The following is a 20,970-nucleotide window of genomic DNA, read 5'->3' on the forward strand; positions in this document are numbered from 1 at the left end:
TGATTCTGGGTGGCAAATTTGCTACAACCTAGTTGCCTTGAAATTACCAACCAACAAATAGACATCATGTAGCTTACTAATAAGAAGACAACTGAATCAACCGTTACTAGAGATGGTGCTTCACTAGCTACAAGAATATGGGCACGATGATAAATAGACATGTATGGATAACTTTAAAGAACATGAAATTACAAATGTTGAATATTACCTGAATGTCACAGTTCAAAATATATCTGGAGTTAACATAAATTTATTTTCCTTTCATATTAACAAGTGGTAATAATATTACAATTTCATAATTTACTAGTGATATTTCTAACACAGTTATTAAAAGTGAACCATTTCAGCTCTAGTTCTTTCAGGAATAATATACCATATCTACCATACCTCCACTGCTTTTTCACTCTGCTTTAATGATTCTTCTGCTTTCTTCAACAGTTCCTTGAATCCTGCAAGCTCTCCTTCCTTCTTGCCTAAGTTCTTGACCAATTTCTGTTAAGGAAATAAAATGGTTCTATCTTCATCACTGAAGAAACTGTATCTGCTATTTTTATTTCCCTCCCAAGTTTTGGCACTGCTGCAGATGTGATTTTAATGCCTTAAGCACCTTGTCTGCCTCATAATCTTCATGAAACAACCAAATTCCCGAGTTTTTTAAAATGTACTATCTGATGGTCTGAACCACTTTCAAACTTCCTTTCCATGCCACTGCCACTGCCACTATTACAAACAGTCTTAAACTGGTCTATAGTCTGAATTCAAGCTTAGACTTCAGATTATAACTGGGACCTTGACCCCAAATTGAATGTGGCAAGTGAATGTCACATATGAACTGTCTTAGCTTCATTAATGATTAATGCCAGTGTAATGAGAATCTATCAAGGGGTTTAGGAAAATAATAAATGAAAAATTTATCTAAAGCAATAACTACTGATGCTGACATTATCGAAAAAATGGCCCCTTTGTCTTATGTGTGTCAACTTTGTACTGGAAGAAAGTTAAAATCACAATTTTTTACAATAATGTAACATGTAAGGTACTTTTATTTTTCAATACAAAACATGTTCTACTATTATCTATCACCTAATCTGTAAATCTGTCAAAATGCAATAATCAAAACTTTCCATAAGAGATGTACATCACTACTAATAAGTGCCAATGTCAAAAGAAACTTCTGAGAAAAGTATTGAATAGTCTTACCAATACAATGCAAACTTTTCTCATTTTGAAGCAAGAGTCCCTTACAAACACAAGAAGTCTTCAGGTCAATCTGATTTTCTATTCAAAGCAAAAACAAGATTTTTTGAACATGTTTTTCATAATGGCCATATTGGATGTCAGATTAGCACCATTTCCTTTTGGACCAACTAGACATCACAAGAAGTCATTTAATGAAACAGTCATGTCGATTATGACCAACCATTCAGAAAATGCAGCAATGAGAAGAGTTTATCATGGCCATGTTGAACATTTGATTGACACCAATTTCATTTACAAGTCCATTATGTTCTTCAAACTCTATTGTGCAAAAAGCAACTGCTCAAATGAACAGACACAGGTAATACATTACCCCTCTATAAAACACGGTATTGTTAGAAGACCATATAAAACTCTGTGGTTACATGTAAACTAACAGCAATGCAGCTGCCATACAAAATAATTGCCACTAAACTAGTTCTTTTGTAAATATAATCTAACGCATTTAGGACATGAGTGACTGGTGAAAACAAAATGGGAAAAAATGTGAATAAAATTATTTACCTCCATTTCATTCTCATGTCGTTTGATTTGATCCTTAAGTAAGGTCACTCTATCTTCTGTCTCCAACAAGGCTGCATACTCCTGACAAACAATTCAATAGCAAGCAACACACATTACTGATGCAAAATTTTGTTAAAAAATGAACATTCCAATCAAACATACAACACAAAAAAAAAGAACACAAGAAAAATAAGAGCGATTTTCCTCTCAAAATTATGTACAAAATTTTCTTGACATTACAAGCACAAGCACATTTAATCTTACATGCCTTTGGATGATCTGGCATTTGACACAGATGTTCAACCCACATTTCCTTATCACACCCTTAGAGCTGAACTATTTACCACAGGTGCTGTCACTAAAATCCACACCCAGATTTAAACTATTGAGGTGCTCTCACTAAACTCCACATCCAGATTTGAACTATTGAGGTGCTCTCACTAAAATCCACACCCAGATTTGAACTATTGAGGTGCTCTCACTAAACTCCACACCCAGATTTGAACTATTGAGTTGCTCTCACTAAAATCCACACCCAGATTTGAACTATTGAGTTGCTCTCACTAAACTCCACATCAAGATCTGAACAATTTAGGTGCAGTCACTAAAATCCACATCTTGATATTCTTAGTCGTACCAAATTTAATTAAACTTGTTTCATACTCCACTGAATATTTGCATATATTTATAAAGCATAAAAGAAAGGGTATTCAATAGATACAAAACCACATTCATTTATGTTCCAGACCACTCTGATCACCTAGTGGTTTGAGAGTCCGGCTCAGATGCGGGAGGTTGTGGGTTCGAACCCCTGACAAGTCATACCAAAGACTCTGAAAAAAAAGGACTAACAGCTGCCTCACTAGGCGCTCAGCATTAAGAGGTTAGTGTTAGGGCTGGTCTGCCTGATGTCAGGATAATGTGACTGGGGGGACATCATGCTACATGTCTGCAGCATGATGCCCCAGTGATAGAGATCACTAGAAAATGCCACACCGTAGACATCGTAGCGATATCACAGAAAAATTGTTAAAGCTATGTTAAAAATCCAAATCACACACACATTTACATTCCAAGTGTGGCGGGAGAGATCTCATTTGAGCTGGTGTCAAATACATCTTGGCCTGACTGAACTGATTTATTCCTATACCAGATCAAACTCATTCTTTACAACAACTTGTAATAAAATAGTATCCAGTTTTGTAGTTATATTTTTTAAAAACTTTCAATTTTTTTCAGTATTAGTCAACTTTGTTCATGAAAATGATGTCAGTCTCAAATACAATTCCTCCTATGCACTGTACTATAAGGCTCCCCCCCTCCAAATGTCTTTCCTATTGCCCTGGTTTTAAAATTAGGGTAGGCAGGTCATGATTTTTTTTAACCATGGGGGAAAAGTGCAAGGGTCAGCAATGAGAAAAAGATGGTCAGTCAACCAGAAACACATTTTTTTTTACCTAAGAGGCTATCAAACCTGTCAATTGCTCTATAATGTAAACAGAATATGAATGAAGAAATGCTACATTCTATCATACATGAAAGATAGATGGATTTAAAACAGCTCTAATCCATGTTAGTGAATTCATAAAGTTTTTCAAAGGAGTCTAAACATACAGTTTATGAAACCATGGAATAAAAGAATGGTTAGAGAAGACTACTACTTAGTAATAAACCAAACCATACTTTCTTCAGTCTAATTTTCAATGCAGATAGCCAAATAAATTTTAAATGAACAAAGCCAATTGCAGGCCTTTTTAAACTTGTCTGATCTTCAGCAATATCACCAAACCTTACACTATATATTAATCAATGATTTTTCTGTGCTATGAAGAGTATCAAGCTTTTATTAAAAATAGCAGATGAAAATTGAAACCTTAAAGAAATATTTAAACCGCCTGGTTGTTTCACATATTAACAAAAATATGTGGTCAACTTAGTAAAGAAAAGCAAATTTATCCAATAAGTTAATTGAAACTATTAAGGGTTATTCCATTTACATCAACCAAACAAGCCATTTGTTTTAGTGGGATGACCAAAAGAAAAGGATCAAAATTATACAGAAGAAAAAACAACTAAAATTATATTCATGGAACATGGAAGACCCACCAGTGCCCAAAAATAGACCTAAACGCAAAATCTAAATGGTGTGACAGACAAATACATGGGCAACACCATAGATTCAGGCCCAAACCCTACAAATAAATAAATATCACAGTATTCTTTATACTGGTATTTGTCAAAACATATTTTCAACACTGATCTATTTTGATCACCAGTCTAATTTGAGCCTCTTGGATAAGGTAATAGATGGTTACAGGGGATAATATATTTGCATTTTGGATATATACAGCTATGTATCATTTTATGATGTGGATCTTGCAAGTTTTCAAGTAATGACAAAAGCAAATCCCTACAGGGGATAGGGTGGGTGGGATAGACCAAGGGTCCAATATCAGATGCCTATCAGAATTTGTCTTTCCATAACTAGTACCTGTAAATAATATATATGGTTTAAGCAAACACTGAATTACTTTAATAACCAATGTACCAAGACATTGGTTGCTGATCATGATACTATTCCTTAGTGAAAACCTGATGCAGCCTTTTATAAAAGAAAATGTATTGCCGCTCCTTAAACAGACCAATTTTAAAATCTTGTTCTTGATGTTGATTGATTAAACTGAGAAGGATACAATTTTACTTTCTGTTCTACAATTTCTACCCTTCTAATCTGGTAGGAATGAAAGTTAAAACCTTTTTTAAAAAATAAAAATCAGACATGGGTACTTTTTCAAACAGACTATAGCATTTGCAAGCCATGGGTATGACTGACATACCAGTCTTGTGATAATATTATCAAATCAGTCACTAATTGTTCACAGTAAAGTGCCATTTGCTCAATGGAATCTCAGTAATTTCAAAGTTAATGCCCAATATGTAAGTCACTGGGGATAAGGATATATCTTGGGGTTGTATGAAAAATGGTGTTAAAGGTGGTTAACGCCTCATTAAAAAAAATTCATTAAAATGTCATTGTACTTTCTGACCCTACTCAAGAACACAACATGTATGCTATTGTAGATTTTACAATTATTCCAGAATTCCCTAACATCCTTCCATGCCAACAAACTGTTCTATTTAAAGAGAAGTCATAACTCATACATAAACTCCCTACCCCTTTTCTTATATGTCCATGAAATGACAGAACTGTCACAATTTGGATAAATTGTCTTTCACCCACTGCGACAAACAGACTGGTTCTACACTCCACTGAACATTAAAAATACTGAGCGTTAGGCATTCAATTACTCATGTGGACAAAGCTTGGTTTCTAAAAGTTTTCATGATAATTATTTCTAAGCGTAAGCACTATATTCAGGTAGCAGTAAGTTAAATACTGATATGTTGATATGTTATTACAGCTTTAGTTACCCGTATTGACAAACATTACAGCTTTAGTTACCCGTATTGACAAACATCACAGCTTTAGTTACCCGTATTGACAAACATTACAGCTTTAGTTACCCGTATTGACAAACATCACAGCTTTAGTTACCCGTATTGACAAACATTACAGCTTTAGTTACCCGTATTGACAAACATCACAGCTTTAGTTACCCGTATTGACAAACATTACAGCTTTAGTTACCCGTATTGACAAACATTACAGCTTTAGTTACCCGTATTGACAAACATTACAGCTTTAGTTACCGACATGGACAACATTAAAACAATATCTGTATATATCAATCAATAGTTACGAATACTGCCAGCCAAAGAACCCCTACATTTAGATCACCGTTACATTTGTTGGAGGATTTTTCTGGGGTCCTGAAATTTTATTCCAGAGCCAAATTATCAGTTCTGCAGCCAACATCACAGTAATGCAGTTAATAGCACTTTTCAAGTGCTTCTTTTCAACAATAAACAAACATTTCACCACATGCTTAGAAAGATCTAAATAGAATGGCCCAAAGGTGTTCATTTTGTCACACCAGAGAACTTAACTTAATAATTTTTCAGTCCAACTTTAAACACAAGATTCTCAAAACTTCACCATTTGTATAGGTCTCATTTGAATTCATTCCTCATAGCAGGTAATGAATAAGTCTTTTACCCCTGATGAATAAGTCTTTTACCCCTGTATTTCTTTTATTGATAGAACCATGAAAATATGACATAGTTTTCAAGTAAATATCAAATTAAACATCACTATTGGTCTATTTCCTGACAATGAATAGCTAAAATGGAAAACATTTTAACTAAATTTCTTATAAATACAAAATAGTATTAGCATGAACTAGAAAATGGAAAATTTAGACAAAATTACCACTGATGATTCTTTATGAGTTCAGCATTCCATCTATGATGGTTATTCAGTCTTGAATTGTTGCAATAAAGCTTGCATATATGCAATAAATCCCAAAACTAACCTTCAAATAACTGGTATTTGATCTACAGACCTTTGCACAAGATCATTTCTTTCTTCTCCCTGTTTTAAGTGTGATATGACCAAGTCCTCAGATTTATTTCTTAGCTGTATCAATAATTCATTAAAATACACTAAAACACACCAAGCAATGAAGAAAGATAGGATTTCAAATTAAGGTGGCAAAATGTATCCTAAAAAAGACAAACAAAGATTCCGAACATTCCACGAAATGTATAAAAAAATACCATGCCAATAAGTTACAAAAACAAACTGCCAAATCCAAATCAAGCCTTAGATGGATATACTTTTACCTTGTTCTTCTCGATCTCTGCAGCCGATAGCTTATTCTGCATATCCTTAAGTTCTGACTCCAACTCCTCGATTCTGCTTTCCAGGTCAGCATTCTAAGACCATACAAATTGTAAACAAAGATATATAATTGATACACCCATCTGATATTGTTCTATATTTCACATAAATCATATTATCTCATATAATCCCAAATTGCATTTTAATATCATATAAGACAAAGGTATAATGTTGGTGGCATTCAAATGTACTTCAACAGTTTTTAACTGAGAGATTTTTGGGTTTATTGAATAAATTTAATGCATTTGTCATGTGAAAACTGCATTCTGTACTAATTTCAAACTGATGAAACTAAATTAAATGTTTTGGACAAGGCATAATTTAAATCGCAAATGAATACTTTTTTCCAAGTCATCCTACTTTTACTACAGGTCCACCAGCATTGATTTTCCTAGCTCCACTGAAGTGGGGGCCATTGCCTGTAGAAGAGGGGAATATTGATTTGTAAATTAACTTTATTAAAAGGTTTTGATAGCCGTGACAATATTGTTTTAAAAAAAATTATCAGATCTTTAGGTATGTTCATAAACATTTGAAAATCAGTCTTTCTGCTCATCTAAGCTGGACAAATTTTAGTGAAATGGGAGCATGCAAATCTTTCATGGATTCAAAATGAGGTCTGTTTTCAGACTGAAAACTGGCATTGGAAAATCCCTAACAACATTCTAAAAGAGAGCAAATCCCTGCCCATCTCTAGATTAGAGATAATCCGTGACCATAGTTTAAATTGGCAATGCAAAGTTGACAGGTATGTGCACAATGTTGAAAGAGTACAAATCTTTCCAATAATGAAATCAGTGAACAAAATATGAGGCATGAAGAAAAGTAAGTTTTAAAATCCATACTTTTTACCCCCGAAAGAAAGCTTATGAGCTCAGCATACAATGACTGTCTTGATGCAACTTCGTGCACAATTAATCATTACTATTATGCTAAGTGTCAAAGAAGCTGTGATCAAAATATTGAAAATTCAAATTTTACAGCCTTATGTAATTAATGAATACTCTAAATTTGCATATGACACAATTTTTGACAAAAAATAATTGTTTTGCATCATATACTTTTTCATGAATAATGCTTTGTCAAAGTTATCTTCCTCTCAAAATTTTCAAAACTATGTGCTTTCAAAAAGCAAACATTTCATTAAATTATATTACTTCTAGAATACTTACCCAATCACACCAATGTTAGGAATATAAACTTTACTACCTCCCAAATCCAGCTCTCGAAAAGATGAAAGTTCTTCTTTTCTGTCTATAATATATAGACAAAGGACAATAACTCCTGCACATTACCTCACTTTGCAGCCAAATGGTGGTGCTAATTTTAAGCTGGGCTGAACATCATGTAATGGTGTGCTTCCATTGCAGGGAAAATGGTAGGTTATTCAAGTAATATTAGGTAAGTATTGTAGAAAAAACATAATTTACTGATCAATTTGCTTTCTCCTTTGAATACATTCCTTGATCACATTAATGTTAGCTGTCGAGCCATCTGATTAAAACTGAAGGTAGACTGGTCAACAAAGAGGGCAAAAGTAATTCTCTGACTGCATGCCGAAGCAAATGCTATCAGGAAACAGGTTTTGTATGAGGGCAGCCTCAGTGAGATCCCTGGCAAAGGCTATCAGGAAACAGGTTTTGTATGAAGGCAGCCTCAGTGAGATCCTTGGCAAAGGCTCAAATTGAATAGGATTACATATATGGTATAAGTAAGCTTATATTACTCAAAACTTAGCCAGATACAATGATGCATCTCTATTTTACTGATCAAGTTACTCACGTTCATAATCATATATCAAATGTATGTATGGGCTATGTAAACCAGATTGTTTAACTTAACTGCCTATTTAGGCAACAACTCATAATCATATATCAAATGTATGTATGGGCTATGTAAACCAGATTGTTTAACTTAACTGCCTTTTAGGCAACAACTCATAATCATATATCAAATGTATGTATGGGCTATGTCAACCAGATTGTTTAACTTAACTGCCTTTTAGGCAACAACTCATATATCAAATGTATGTATGGGCTATGTAAACCAGATTGTTTAACTTAACTGCCTATTTAGGCAACAACTCATAATATCAAATGTATGTAAGGGCTATGTAAACCAGATTGTTTAACTTAACTGCCTATTTAGGCAACAACTCATAATCATATATCAAATGTATGTATGGGCTATGTCAACCAGATTGTTTAACTTAACTGCCTATTTAGGCAACAACTCATAATATCAAATGTATATATGGGCTATGTCAACCAGATTGTTTAACTTAACTGCCTATTTAGGCAACAACTCATAATATCAAATGTATGTATGGGCTATGTCAACCAGATTGTTTAACTTAACAGCCTATTTAGGCAACAACTCATAATATCAAATGTATGTATGGGCTACGTAAACCAGATTGTTTAACTTAACTGCCTATTTAGGCAACAACTCATAATATCAAATGTATGTATGGGCTATGTAAACCAGATTGTTTAACTTAACTGCCTATTTAGGCAACAACTCATAATCATATATCAAATGTATGTATGGGCTATGTAAACCAGATTGTTTAACTTAACTGCCTATTTAGGCAACAACTCATAATCATATATCAATTGTATGTATGGGCTATGTAAACCAGACTGTTTAACAGCTGCCTATTTAGGCAACAACTATGTGGTGCACTCAGTGAAAGTAAGGCTAATGAATGATAAAACATTGGTCTTGTCTACAGAACAAAGCATGGAAGAGATGGAAAACCAAATTTATGTCAATCTGGTTGTATGACTCTACACAGTCCACTAAATCACCAACCGTTGTAGGACTCTAAACAATCACACTTTCCCTCAAATCACTATATCTGCTGTATGACCATGAAAAGCCACTTTCCACCAAATCCCATCTGTTTTATGACTCTGAACTGCCACTTTAACAAAAAAATATCACTATCTGTTGTATGACTCTAAACAGAAAACACGTTCCCCAATATCAATATGTGCTGTATTACTGGACACATCTTCCCCCTAACTACCATATCAGTTTTATGACTGAACACACTTTGCCCCCAAAATCACTATATATGTTCCCTTGACTTTGAACAGACATAATTTTCACTAAATCTGTTGTATGACTGAACACACTTTCCTGCCAAATCAATATATATGTTCCCTTGACTCTCAACAGACACACTATCCACAAATACACCATATATGTTGGATAACTCTGAACACTTTCCACTTTCCCCAAATCACCATATCTGTGATCTTCACTCTGAACAAACACAAATTCCCCCAAATCTGTTTTTATGATTCTGAATAGACACACATTTCCCCAAAACACCATATCTGTTGTATAACTAAACACCACATTGTTTCCCAAGTCACCATATCTGTTCCACTGACTCGGAACTGCCACTTCCCCTCAAATCATCATATGTTTTTACAAGTCTCAAAAGACACACTTTGCCCGAAATCAACATATCTGTTGAATGATCCTGAATAGCCACCTTCAACCCAAATCACCTTATCTGCTGGATAACCCTGAATAGCCACTTTCAACCCAAATGACCATATCTGTTGGATATCCCTGAACAGCCACTTTCTAATCAAATCACCATATCTATTGGATGACCCTGAATAGCCACTTTCAACCCAAATGACCATATCTGTTGGATAACCCTGAATAGCCACTTTCAAATCAAATTACCATATCTGTTGGATGACCATGAATAGCCACTTTCAACCCAAATCACCGTATCTGTTGGATGACCCTGAACAGCCACTTTCAACCCTAATCACCGTATCTGTTGGAAGACCCTGAATAGCCACATTCAACCCAAAACACCACATCTGTTGGATGACCCTGAATAGCCACATTCAACACAAAACACCATATCTGTTGGATGACCCTGAACAGCCACTTTCAACCCAAATCTATCTGTTGGGTGACCCTGAATAGCCACATTCAACCCAAACACCATATCTGTTGGATGACTCTGAACAGCCACTTTCAACCCAAATCTGTTGGATGACCCTGAATAGCCACATTCAACACAAAACACCATATCTGTTTTATGACCCTTAACAGCCACTTTCAACCCAAATCTATCTGTTGGATGACCCTGAACAGCCACTTTCAACCCAAATCAACATATCTGTTGGATAACCCTGAATAGCCACTTTCAACCCAAATGACCGTATCTGTTGGATGTCCCTGAATACCACTTTCAACCCAAATTACTATATCTGTTGGATAACCCTGAATAGCCACTTCAACCCAAATTACCATATCTGTTGGATGTCCCTGAAAAGCCACTTTCAACCCAAAACACCTATCTGCTGGATAACCCTGAATAGCCATTTTCAACCCAAATCACCCTATCTGTTGGATGACCCTGAATAGCCACATTCAACCCAAATCAACATATCTGTTGGATGACCCTGAACAGCCACTTTCAACCCAAATCAACATATCTGTTCGATAACCCTGAATAGCCACATTCAACCCAAATCAACATATCTGTTGGATAACCCTGAATAGCCATATTCAACCCAAAACACCATATCTGTTGGATAACCCTGAATAGCCACTTTCAACCCAAAACACCATATTTGTTGGATAACCCTGAATAGCCACATTCAACCCAAAACACCCTATCTGTTGGATGAACCTGAATAGCCACATTCAACCCAAATCAACATATCTGTTGAATGACCTTGAACAGCCACTTTCAACCCAAATTACCATATCTGTTGGATGACTGAACAGACATACTTCCCCTAGAGTACCACATCTGCTTTATGACTCTGAACTCACTTTCCCCCAGATCACATCTGCTTTATGACTATGAACAGAAAAACTTTCCCCCAATCTCCATATATGTCATCTTGACTTTGAACAGGCACATTTTCATTCTAATCACTATATATGTTCCCTTGACCATGAACACACTTTCCTCAAAATCATTATATATGTTCCCTTGACTCTGAACGAACACTTTCCCCCAAATCATCAAATCTGTTATCTAGTCTCTGAACAGACACACTATTCACTATATCTGTTTCCTTGACTCGTGTTTGATTCAGTAATACTCTTAGGCATGCAATTCCATCTTACTACAACTGAAGAAAAAAAAGATAAAAGGAGCAGAGTGAAGATGAGGAATGATGTTTTTAAATATAATATATTTACCATGTTATGTGCATTTTTTAGTTTTTCTGTCAGGCCTGCAATGAGAGCTGATCTTTTCTCCTTGCCTTCTGTCAAATAGGCTATTTTGTTATTCAACTCTCCAATCTTCTGAGAAAAATTCTGGAATACATGATAATTTTTGTAAAAGATAAATGTCCACTACATTAAAATGCCAGACATATTTAGGGCTATTCCATTTAAACATACATGATACCCAGAGATGACAGTTTTTTAAATATATATGCCAGGGTACATTTATTTCTAAGACTTCATATTAAAATGATAAGAAAATTCTAAACTGCATCTATGGGTGAGTACCCTACATTAAAAGTGCCTTCCAGGTATGTCTTGATGGAACAACCCTTACAATTAAAGTAGCATATTTCTTTGCACACCATTATGAATTCTTATTCCCACATAATTATGAATTCTTGTTCCCACACAATTATGAATTCTTATTCCCACACAATTATGAATTCTTATCCCACACAATTATAAATTTGTATTCCCATACAATATGAATTCTTATTACTAAACAATTATGAATTCTTATTCCCACATAATTATAAATTCTTATTCCTACACAATTATGGATTCTTATTCCCAAAAATTATGAATTCTTATTCCCACACAATTATGAATTCTTATTCCTACACGATTATGAATTTTTATCCCCATACAATTATGAATTCTTATTCCCACACAATTATGAATTCTTATTCCTACACAATTATGAATTCTTATTCCTACACAATTAGAAATTTGTATTCCCATACAATTATCTTATTCCCTCACAATTATGAATTCTTATTCCTACACAATTTTGAATTCTTATTCCAACACGATTATGAATTCTTATTCCTACACGATTATGAATTTTTATCCCCATACAATTATGAATTCTTATTACCACACAATTATGAATTCTTATTCCTACACAATTATGAATTCTTATTCCTACACAATTAGAAATTTGTATTCCCATACAATTATCTTATTCCCTCACAATTATGAATTCTTATTCCTACACAATTAGAAATTTGTATTCCCATACAATTATCTTATTCCCTCACAATTATGAATTCTTATTCCTACACAATTTTGAATTCTTAATCCAACTCGATTATAAATTCTTATTCCTACACAATTATGAATTCTTATTCCCAAACAATTATAAATTTGTATTCCCATACAATTATGAATTCTTATTCCGACACAATTATAAATTCTTATTCCCACACAATTATGAATTTGTATTCCCATACAATTATGAATTCTTATTCCCACACAATTATGAATTCTTATTCCGACACAATTATGAATTCTTATTCCCAAACAATTATAAATTTGTATTCCCATACAATTATGAATTCTTATTCCCACACAATTATAAATTCTTATTCCCACACAATTATAAATTCTTATTCGCACACAATTATGAATTCTTATTCCCACACAATTATGAATTCTTATTCCCACACAATTATAAATTCTTATTCCCACACAATTATAAATTTATATTCCCATACAATTATAAATTATTATTCCGACACAATTATAAATTCTTATTCCCACACAACTATAAAATCCTTATTCCGACACAATTATAAATTATTATTGCCACACAATTATAAATTTTTATTCCCACACAATTATAAATTCTTATTCCCATACAATTATGAATTCTTATTCCTAATTCATAAAATGTGTAATATAAATTAAGCATCAACAAATACTTTTATCAATAAAGCTGAAAACAGAAGCAAAAATTATCCACTGAGAAAGGCTGTTTTTGACTCCAATTTAATTGTTAAAGTATAAAATTTAATGAAATAAAAGTCCCTTAAAGGAACTGGATGAAAAGAATTTTCCAGAATCTGTGATAAGACTTTGTTCTGTTCTAGTGTTCATTTTAATTGCAGGGTATTGAAACCATCTCAAATGATCTAATAAATCTAACATACCTAATTTGGAAACAAAAACATCCTTTACATGTGTGTGAGTGGACATGTTCACAAGATACCTATAAGTATAGTATACATCTCTGTCATTGCTTCTGATATTAAACATGATATGATGGATAGAAGATCAACGAACTTTTCTCAACGTCAAATGCTGAATTGGGTTAAATCTATGATATATAGTTTTGACAAGAAGCAAAACATACTGAGTTGGCATCATGGAAAATATTGATCAGATATATCCACAAGTAAAAAAAGTCCACCCATACTTGTTTGTGTCATCATGTTCAAAAGCCAGTACAGGAAAAAGCCCTAGTTGTGCATTTGACTTTAACCCTGTCTCAATGTCACCATACACACAACAGCATGGTTGCATCCAGGATTGAGTACATTTCAGATCAACAACGTCTCACAATAAGTCTTTCAGCACAAATCCCCATATTGCAACAACCATCCATTCAGAAGAACTAGCAATAACAAGATTTCCACCAATGGCAAAAATGTCCAGGTGTCACGAAATTGTGTAGGAGTTATATGAATATGTATATGTTGTCAAAAATGTACTCGGGTTTCGTTGCCGCATTCAGCGTCACCCGAGGGTGGTATATTTTTTTGGCTTAGTTATTTCGAAATCCTGAGCGAAACTCAGACCATGCTGCATGAACGAATTGCCTGCAGCGGGGAAACCTAAGTACCTAGCTGTGCATATCTGTCATGGCTAGAGTACATATAGAGCAAATTCTCTATAACCAAATCACCTTACGTCAAGTCTTGTCAGGAAGCTTACCCCTTTACAGAAGCAAATCTCCAGCTGAAGAACTGCCTAAATGCTATGCCTTGTATATGCTTTGATGTGAAGTCACCAGCTGTAGAGCTGCTTTATACATGCCTGCCATGCCTTGTACATCATTTGATGTGGATTCACAGAACTCTGTGGGGTTTCGTGTGACGTATACGCTGTGTTGTTCTCGATGCGAGGGACCAGGGCTTCGTGACAAACGGGTCTGTGATGTAAGGGATCCTTCAACAGACTGAGAGGAGCGGACCATGCGTGGGTGCTTCTCTGGCCATTTACTTGAGCGCGTGGAACCGGAATTAACATCTTGGTCATCAAATGGGCGCCACAATAGTTATAGTGTTCCATGTTATTTCCACAATTGCATTTCATAATTTCATTCATTCCTATTGTTATGTCGTTATATGAACGATCGATAGGTTCATAATATCATTCATTCCTATTATGTCATTATATGAACGATCGATAGGTTCATCATTTCATTCATTATTTCAATATCAGTTTACGATCGATAGGTTCATAATTTCATTCATTCCTATTATGTCGTTATATGAACGATCGATAGGTTCATAATGTCATTCATTCCTATTATGTCGTTACATGAACGATCGATAGGTTCATCATTTCATTCATTCCTATTAATGTCGTTATATGAACGATCGATAGGTTCATCATTTCATTAATTCCTATTTCAATATCGGTTTACGATCGATAGGTTCATAATTACACGTATTGCTATATCGTTATGTGAACGATCGATAGGCTAATAATTTCATTCATTCCTATTGCTATATCATTATGTGAATGATCGATAGGTTTATAATGTTATTCATTGCTATTGCAATGCCGTTGTGTGAACGATCGATAGGTTCATAATTTACACTGCTTTTCATTATCGTTTTTTGAATGATACGTTAAAATTTACCTGCTTTTCTAAATAGTTATTTGAACCGATACATTCATAATTACATTCTTTTCTAAATCGTTATTTGAACGATACATTCATAATTACATTCTTTTCTAAATCGTTATTTGAACGATACATTCAAGACTCTTTATATTGGGGTGTAAGTCACTTTTATTTTGTTGATCGGTGATAGGATTTCACGTTTGTTTTGAAATTTCATTTGTTAAATTAATGATAGAGTTTTTCTCTCATTGAGTTATTTGTTGATGATGGTTCCATGTTGGAACTTTATAATTTTCCTTATCTTTTTGTTTACAATGGTGTCAAATTTGTTTATATTTAAATTGCGTTTATAAATAAACATCTTGTAAATGCAGTTGCTTTTGGTGTCTTCCCTAATCCAGTCCCAACCCGGCTTCATCCTGTGACACCAGGGTCGAATTGTCCACATCATGTGAGAAATCTTAAGTTCAAACCCAATGTCTGAACAACCATACATTAATCTGAAGTAGCAAAAAATGATTTTAAAGATGGCTACCACGGCAGCCATTTTCATTCAGAAGCAATTAACTGTCATTAATGTTCTTACAGTGAAAATCCCTTCACTACATTCATCCATTTAGAAGAAAAAAACATCATAGTAAATTGTTTTTCCAATGATTATCTACCCGATCACATTAACATTAGAGTATAAATCTCTTCCACCTCCAATTCAGCCCTCAATGAAATCAAAAAAACATCTGTCAAGCTATTTAACATATAGAGAAAGGGAAGAAATATGTGCAGGTTAACCCCACTTTATTTTCAGTAGGTGGTCCTCGGTATCCAGGAGGTAAAAGCTTAAACTAGAGCAAAACCTTTTACAGGATGAACACACTGTGGAGAAAGATTAGAGGTAAGTTTAGTAATGTGATCATTTAAATTTTATTGGAAGAACATAGTTTACAATCTCCTTTCTTCATCAAATAAATTAATAACATTATGAGAATGGGATAAAAGAGGAGGAAATGTTCAGCATGCAACCTCTACCTATGACACCCTCCAGAAGCGAGGTTGCTCTGAAAGGATGAATATCTTCTATTGTTAGTTTAGTACAAATGAAGACAAAGTGTGTTTACTCATTAAAGACATACTTTGCCCCTGAATGCTTTCTTACATTCAAAAGTTTCCCAGGCAAATCCAACAAATTGGTCATGCCAGGGTCTGAGGTTGTACTTCTGTGAATATGGCTTAGTAACCTGCATGGGCAGATACCTGTAGCCTGAGATTCAGCTCTCTCCTTTGTGAAGCCATGTCACACAAATAGAAGCTGGAAGTAGACTGGGTGCTCCAGGCAAATGACACAACTATGTCTTGAATGAAAATTTTACATTCAAAGCCAGGCTCATGAAAATCACTTTATTTCATGAGCTGAAATCTTCATTACTCAAGCCAGATCTTATGAGAGTTTATTGTCTGATTTAATAACTTCCCTTAGCCAAGTGGCCAGTGCCTGTGGAGCTATGTCTTGCTTTCCTGCTTAAAGTGGCAGTCTTTTATGACTGCTGAGGACATTCTCTATGTGCCTCAAATAACATCAGAGGGCACACACAGATCTTCTGGGTGTAAGATGCTGATGCTGTATTGTCGAAAGATGTGGTTGGATGGCCTGCTTGCCAGTCCCAGATGACAGAAGCATGACTGCTAAAGCGATACATGGATTGTCTGATGATTGTAATGGTTGACTGGCAGCTGGAATAGTGTACAAAAGAGGATAAAAGACAAGCTGGCCATTCTGGCCAACAAAATCAAACTGCAGTACCACATAACAGGCTTCAATATTGCCAAATCCATGCACGGTTGGGGAAAGGGACTTGTACTCAGTAAGATACCAATTAATACTTTTGTCAAATTCGCTCAATGTCTATGAAGATAAGGCCTGTTGTAATACATGAATCATTATCCAACTGCTGTGGCATCAAATGGGTCTGCAGTTGTTTTTAGTATCTTCACTGAAGGTGGTGGTTGCATTTCAACATCCTCCATAAAATTTGTGCCAAAGTTCAATGAAGATTTGAATTTTCATTCTGAAACAATTCTGACTTTGCACATTTGTCTTGGCTCTAGAGCTGACTTTGTAAGAGGGTGGACTGGACATCTTCTGCCCAAATAAACATGTATTATATATGCATGACGATAAACAGGACAAAGAGGTCTAGTGATTGTCCTTATTGTGGAGGCACTTTTGCAAAAATTAGACTGGTCATCAAACACAAAGAACTGTATGAATTAACATAAAATACACTCCTTTTTCAGTTCTGGGAGAGTATAAAATAACCTAACAACCACTATTTGCTACTCAATCTTTTTTCAATTCTTAAAGAGCCACAAATATTTACAGATGTCAATTCACTTAAGCATTTTTATTCTGTACCTTAATTTCTTGGTCTTTTTCTCTCAGCAAGTCTTCTAATTTCTGAAAAGAAATATGCCAAGTCTTTTGTATCTATAAAAGTATCTCTTAATAGAGTACTTTCTGGGGTACACTGCAATATATGGTTAAATATCATGTGTTTTCAGACTTTTTACAATTTGTAACATCTACCATATATATTCACTTATAAGTTGAGTTAGACTGCACACAAAGATCCTGATCTGCCATAGCATAATGCAATTACTGTCCTCTTAGTGTCCGACTAACTTTACAGAAGCAAAACAGGTAATTTCTACATTTCTTGAAACTAAATTATGCATGATTCATTAACATTTGTTAAATCCTTGTCTTTGTATTATGTCTGGAGAAGATTCAGAATTTGTTTGCACTTTTCGATTCGAGTAGGATTTTCTCATCTGCGTGTCCTAGATGCAACCCTGTATACTTGATGAACAATTATTTGCTGTATGATCTTGTCCAAACCATGATAATAAACATGTATGTGTTCAAAATGGAATCAATTCTTATTCTAAATTACCAAAATTATCAGTTCTTTCAAGACCTATCAATTAACCTGATCTACATCTTAAAATCTGTACTCATTCTTAATCCTCTTTTCAAAAACCCATGGCCATCAAAAACCTACCCAACCAGGTACTTACCCTGAAGATATATATACATATATATATTTCACTTTAAAATTTAAATGTTATTGCTAAGCCATGTTCTATCTCAAATACAAGCTCAATAAGAGATCTAAGTGGAACTGAGAATGCTCATCTAGCTGATATCTGCTTAATATGTAAAGCCATGTGCAGTTGACCAAACAATTTGAGTTAATATGGCATACTACAGATAATTTCTTCCAACCATTTTTACTGCATATGCTATGGAAACAACTGTTTGAAGGCTTCTCCACATTTTTATCTTCATGCAAATTTAATGGAACATCAGTATCTTTTGTCCAATATTAAAGGTGCAATGACAAAGGTCCATAACACATGCTCATTTGGCCTTACAGCCATGTAAGCAAACCAATTTATTACATAAAGCAAAGGAAAGGATTCAGAGTTTATTTTGTTTAATCTCAATAATTCAATTTAAGACAATACAATTTACATGGGAATTATGTGGATCACCATTAAGGAGTCAACTATCACATTTCTTAACTTTAGCAAAATTTAAATGTGTGTTTAAGTCTCACCAGTTAGCACTTGGTGTGCACACTTGTATTTTTAAAGTTCCACATGGTTACATTTTTAAAACTTTACACTTTATTTCAATGGTCACTCAAATTAAAACAAGGAAATTCCTAATATATGATATGTCCTTGAATATCATGCCGCAGACATGTAGCATGATGTCCCACCCAGTCACATTATCCTAACACCAGGCCAACCAGTCCCAACGCTAACCTCTTAATGCTGAGCGCCTAGTGAGGCAGCTGTTAGTACCATTTTTATAAGTCTTTAGTATTACTCAGCTGGGGTTCAAACCCGCAACCTCCCACATCCAAGACATATGCTCTAACCAATAGGCCACCGTAGTGTTGACTGCTTATGATAAAGCCACTACTATTGGAAAAATGAAAGAAATGTCTCACAATCCAATACACCTACCCCTATCATTTGATTCTTTTTCTGGATCTCCTGCTCCTGTTGACCTGATGTAGCCTGCAGCTTCTCCAGACTCAGTCTCTGGTCATCAACCATGTCCTGACATACAATAAGACATAATGATTAGCCATATAATAGGAATAGTATATTAGTTTATGTGTAACATACACCCAACTGTCAACAAGTGAGATCCTCATTTGCCAGCATGGAAATCATCAAACTCATACAAGTTTTGAATTTCAGCCAATCAGAAACTAGCTTTCAAAATTAACAACAGCTCTCAAACTCAGTCTGAGAAGTTATCCTTTCCAAGCCTGGTCTACACACTGTTAATTCTACTTACATCTGAAAGCCAAAGACCCTGATGTGACGGTACATTATGGGATAGCAAATCTGGGTCTATACTGTTACCAGGTAGATTATTTTAATATTCGGATAACATTTTATGAACCATTATTCATACCTTTTTTTCCCCTTCCAATGTATACATTTGAAATGAGAATCTGTATCTGACTGGAAGGACAATCTAGTGTCACTGAAAACCATTTCTCCTGACTTACCAATTACAAAAATGCTAGTATTTGGCATAGGCTCTAGAATTGTGTAGTAAGGGCTGGATATTCATTACAACAAGAGACATTTGAAGAGCATTACACTCTACAGTCAGAAAAGAATGTCCAGGAATTCAAATAAGACAATTCTTCTTTGAACTGCAGAATGCTGAAACCATATCTAATATTCTTGAGCTATAAGATTTTCAAATTAGCAACTGTGGATGCCATATTGATTTTAAGATCACCAAAATTTTCATTTTGGAAAAGCAATACACCATTAGAAGACTTCTAATGAAAATCCCATCTTGATAAGGTTTCCCTCTAAGACAATTAGTGGTGGCCATATTGGATATCAGATTGGAACAATATCTTTTTAAGACCAACTAGACACCATAATAATTTTTCCAGTGAAAATTCCATGTAGATATAACTTCCTGTTCAGGAGGATTTGTAATTTTAAAAAATTTAAGATGGTACCATGGTAACTATATTGGATTGTCAGATCGGTAAGATTTTTATTTAGGACTAACTAAACATAATAGGTCTTCTGGTGAAAACCCCTTGCTGATATGACTGTGTTAACATAAGTAATGATAAGATTTTTAAGATGGCGCTATAGTGGCCATATTAGATGTCAGACCATCATAAGAAGTCTTATAGTAAAAACCTATATTGATACGACTTTGCATTCAGGAGAAGTTACAATAATTTTCAAGAAGGCTGCTGTAGTGATCATATTAGAGGTCTGGACAGAACCATTTTCATTTAGGGTGCTGTGTGTGTGTGTGTGAGAGAGAGAGAGAGAGAGAGAGAGAGAGAGAGAGAGAGTGAGAGAGAAGTTTCATGGCAATCCTCCAAGTGGATTAGACATACCAATAACAAACTTGTCTTAATGGATGGATGGAAATCAGAAAACAGTTGTTGGACAACCAATTAGACACAACAGCCTATGACCAGGATAACTAAAACCT

At 34.6% G+C, this 20,970-nt stretch overlaps 1 protein-coding gene across 4 annotated transcripts in view; it reads right to left on the reverse strand.

The window, feature by feature from the left end:
• LOC149778393 (uncharacterized) overlaps positions 1 to 20,970 on the reverse strand; it is a 190,302-nt gene that overhangs the window by 94,509 nt on the left and 74,823 nt on the right. For 3 of the 4 annotated variants that reach the window (XM_089939223.1, XM_089939220.1, XM_089939221.1), the window contains 6 exons: positions 19,449 to 19,544; positions 17,830 to 17,871; positions 11,753 to 11,872; positions 6,505 to 6,597; positions 1,762 to 1,842; positions 388 to 492 (listed from right to left, as the gene is read on the reverse strand). In XM_089939223.1, coding sequence (XP_089795349.1) covers positions 388 to 492; positions 1,762 to 1,842; positions 6,505 to 6,597; positions 11,753 to 11,872; positions 17,830 to 17,871; positions 19,449 to 19,544 — 537 coding nt within the window. The remainder of the gene's footprint in view (positions 1 to 387; positions 493 to 1,761; positions 1,843 to 6,504; positions 6,598 to 11,752; positions 11,873 to 17,829; positions 17,872 to 19,448; positions 19,545 to 20,970) is intronic. The other variant, XM_089939224.1, reaches the window with a different exon arrangement.

The sequence above is a fragment of the Sinohyriopsis cumingii genome, chromosome 17 (assembly GCF_028554795.1).
Source record: "Sinohyriopsis cumingii isolate HCF-2022 chromosome 17, ASM2855479v2, whole genome shotgun sequence".
NCBI classification, from domain to species: Eukaryota; Metazoa; Mollusca; class Bivalvia; order Unionida; family Unionidae; genus Sinohyriopsis; species Sinohyriopsis cumingii.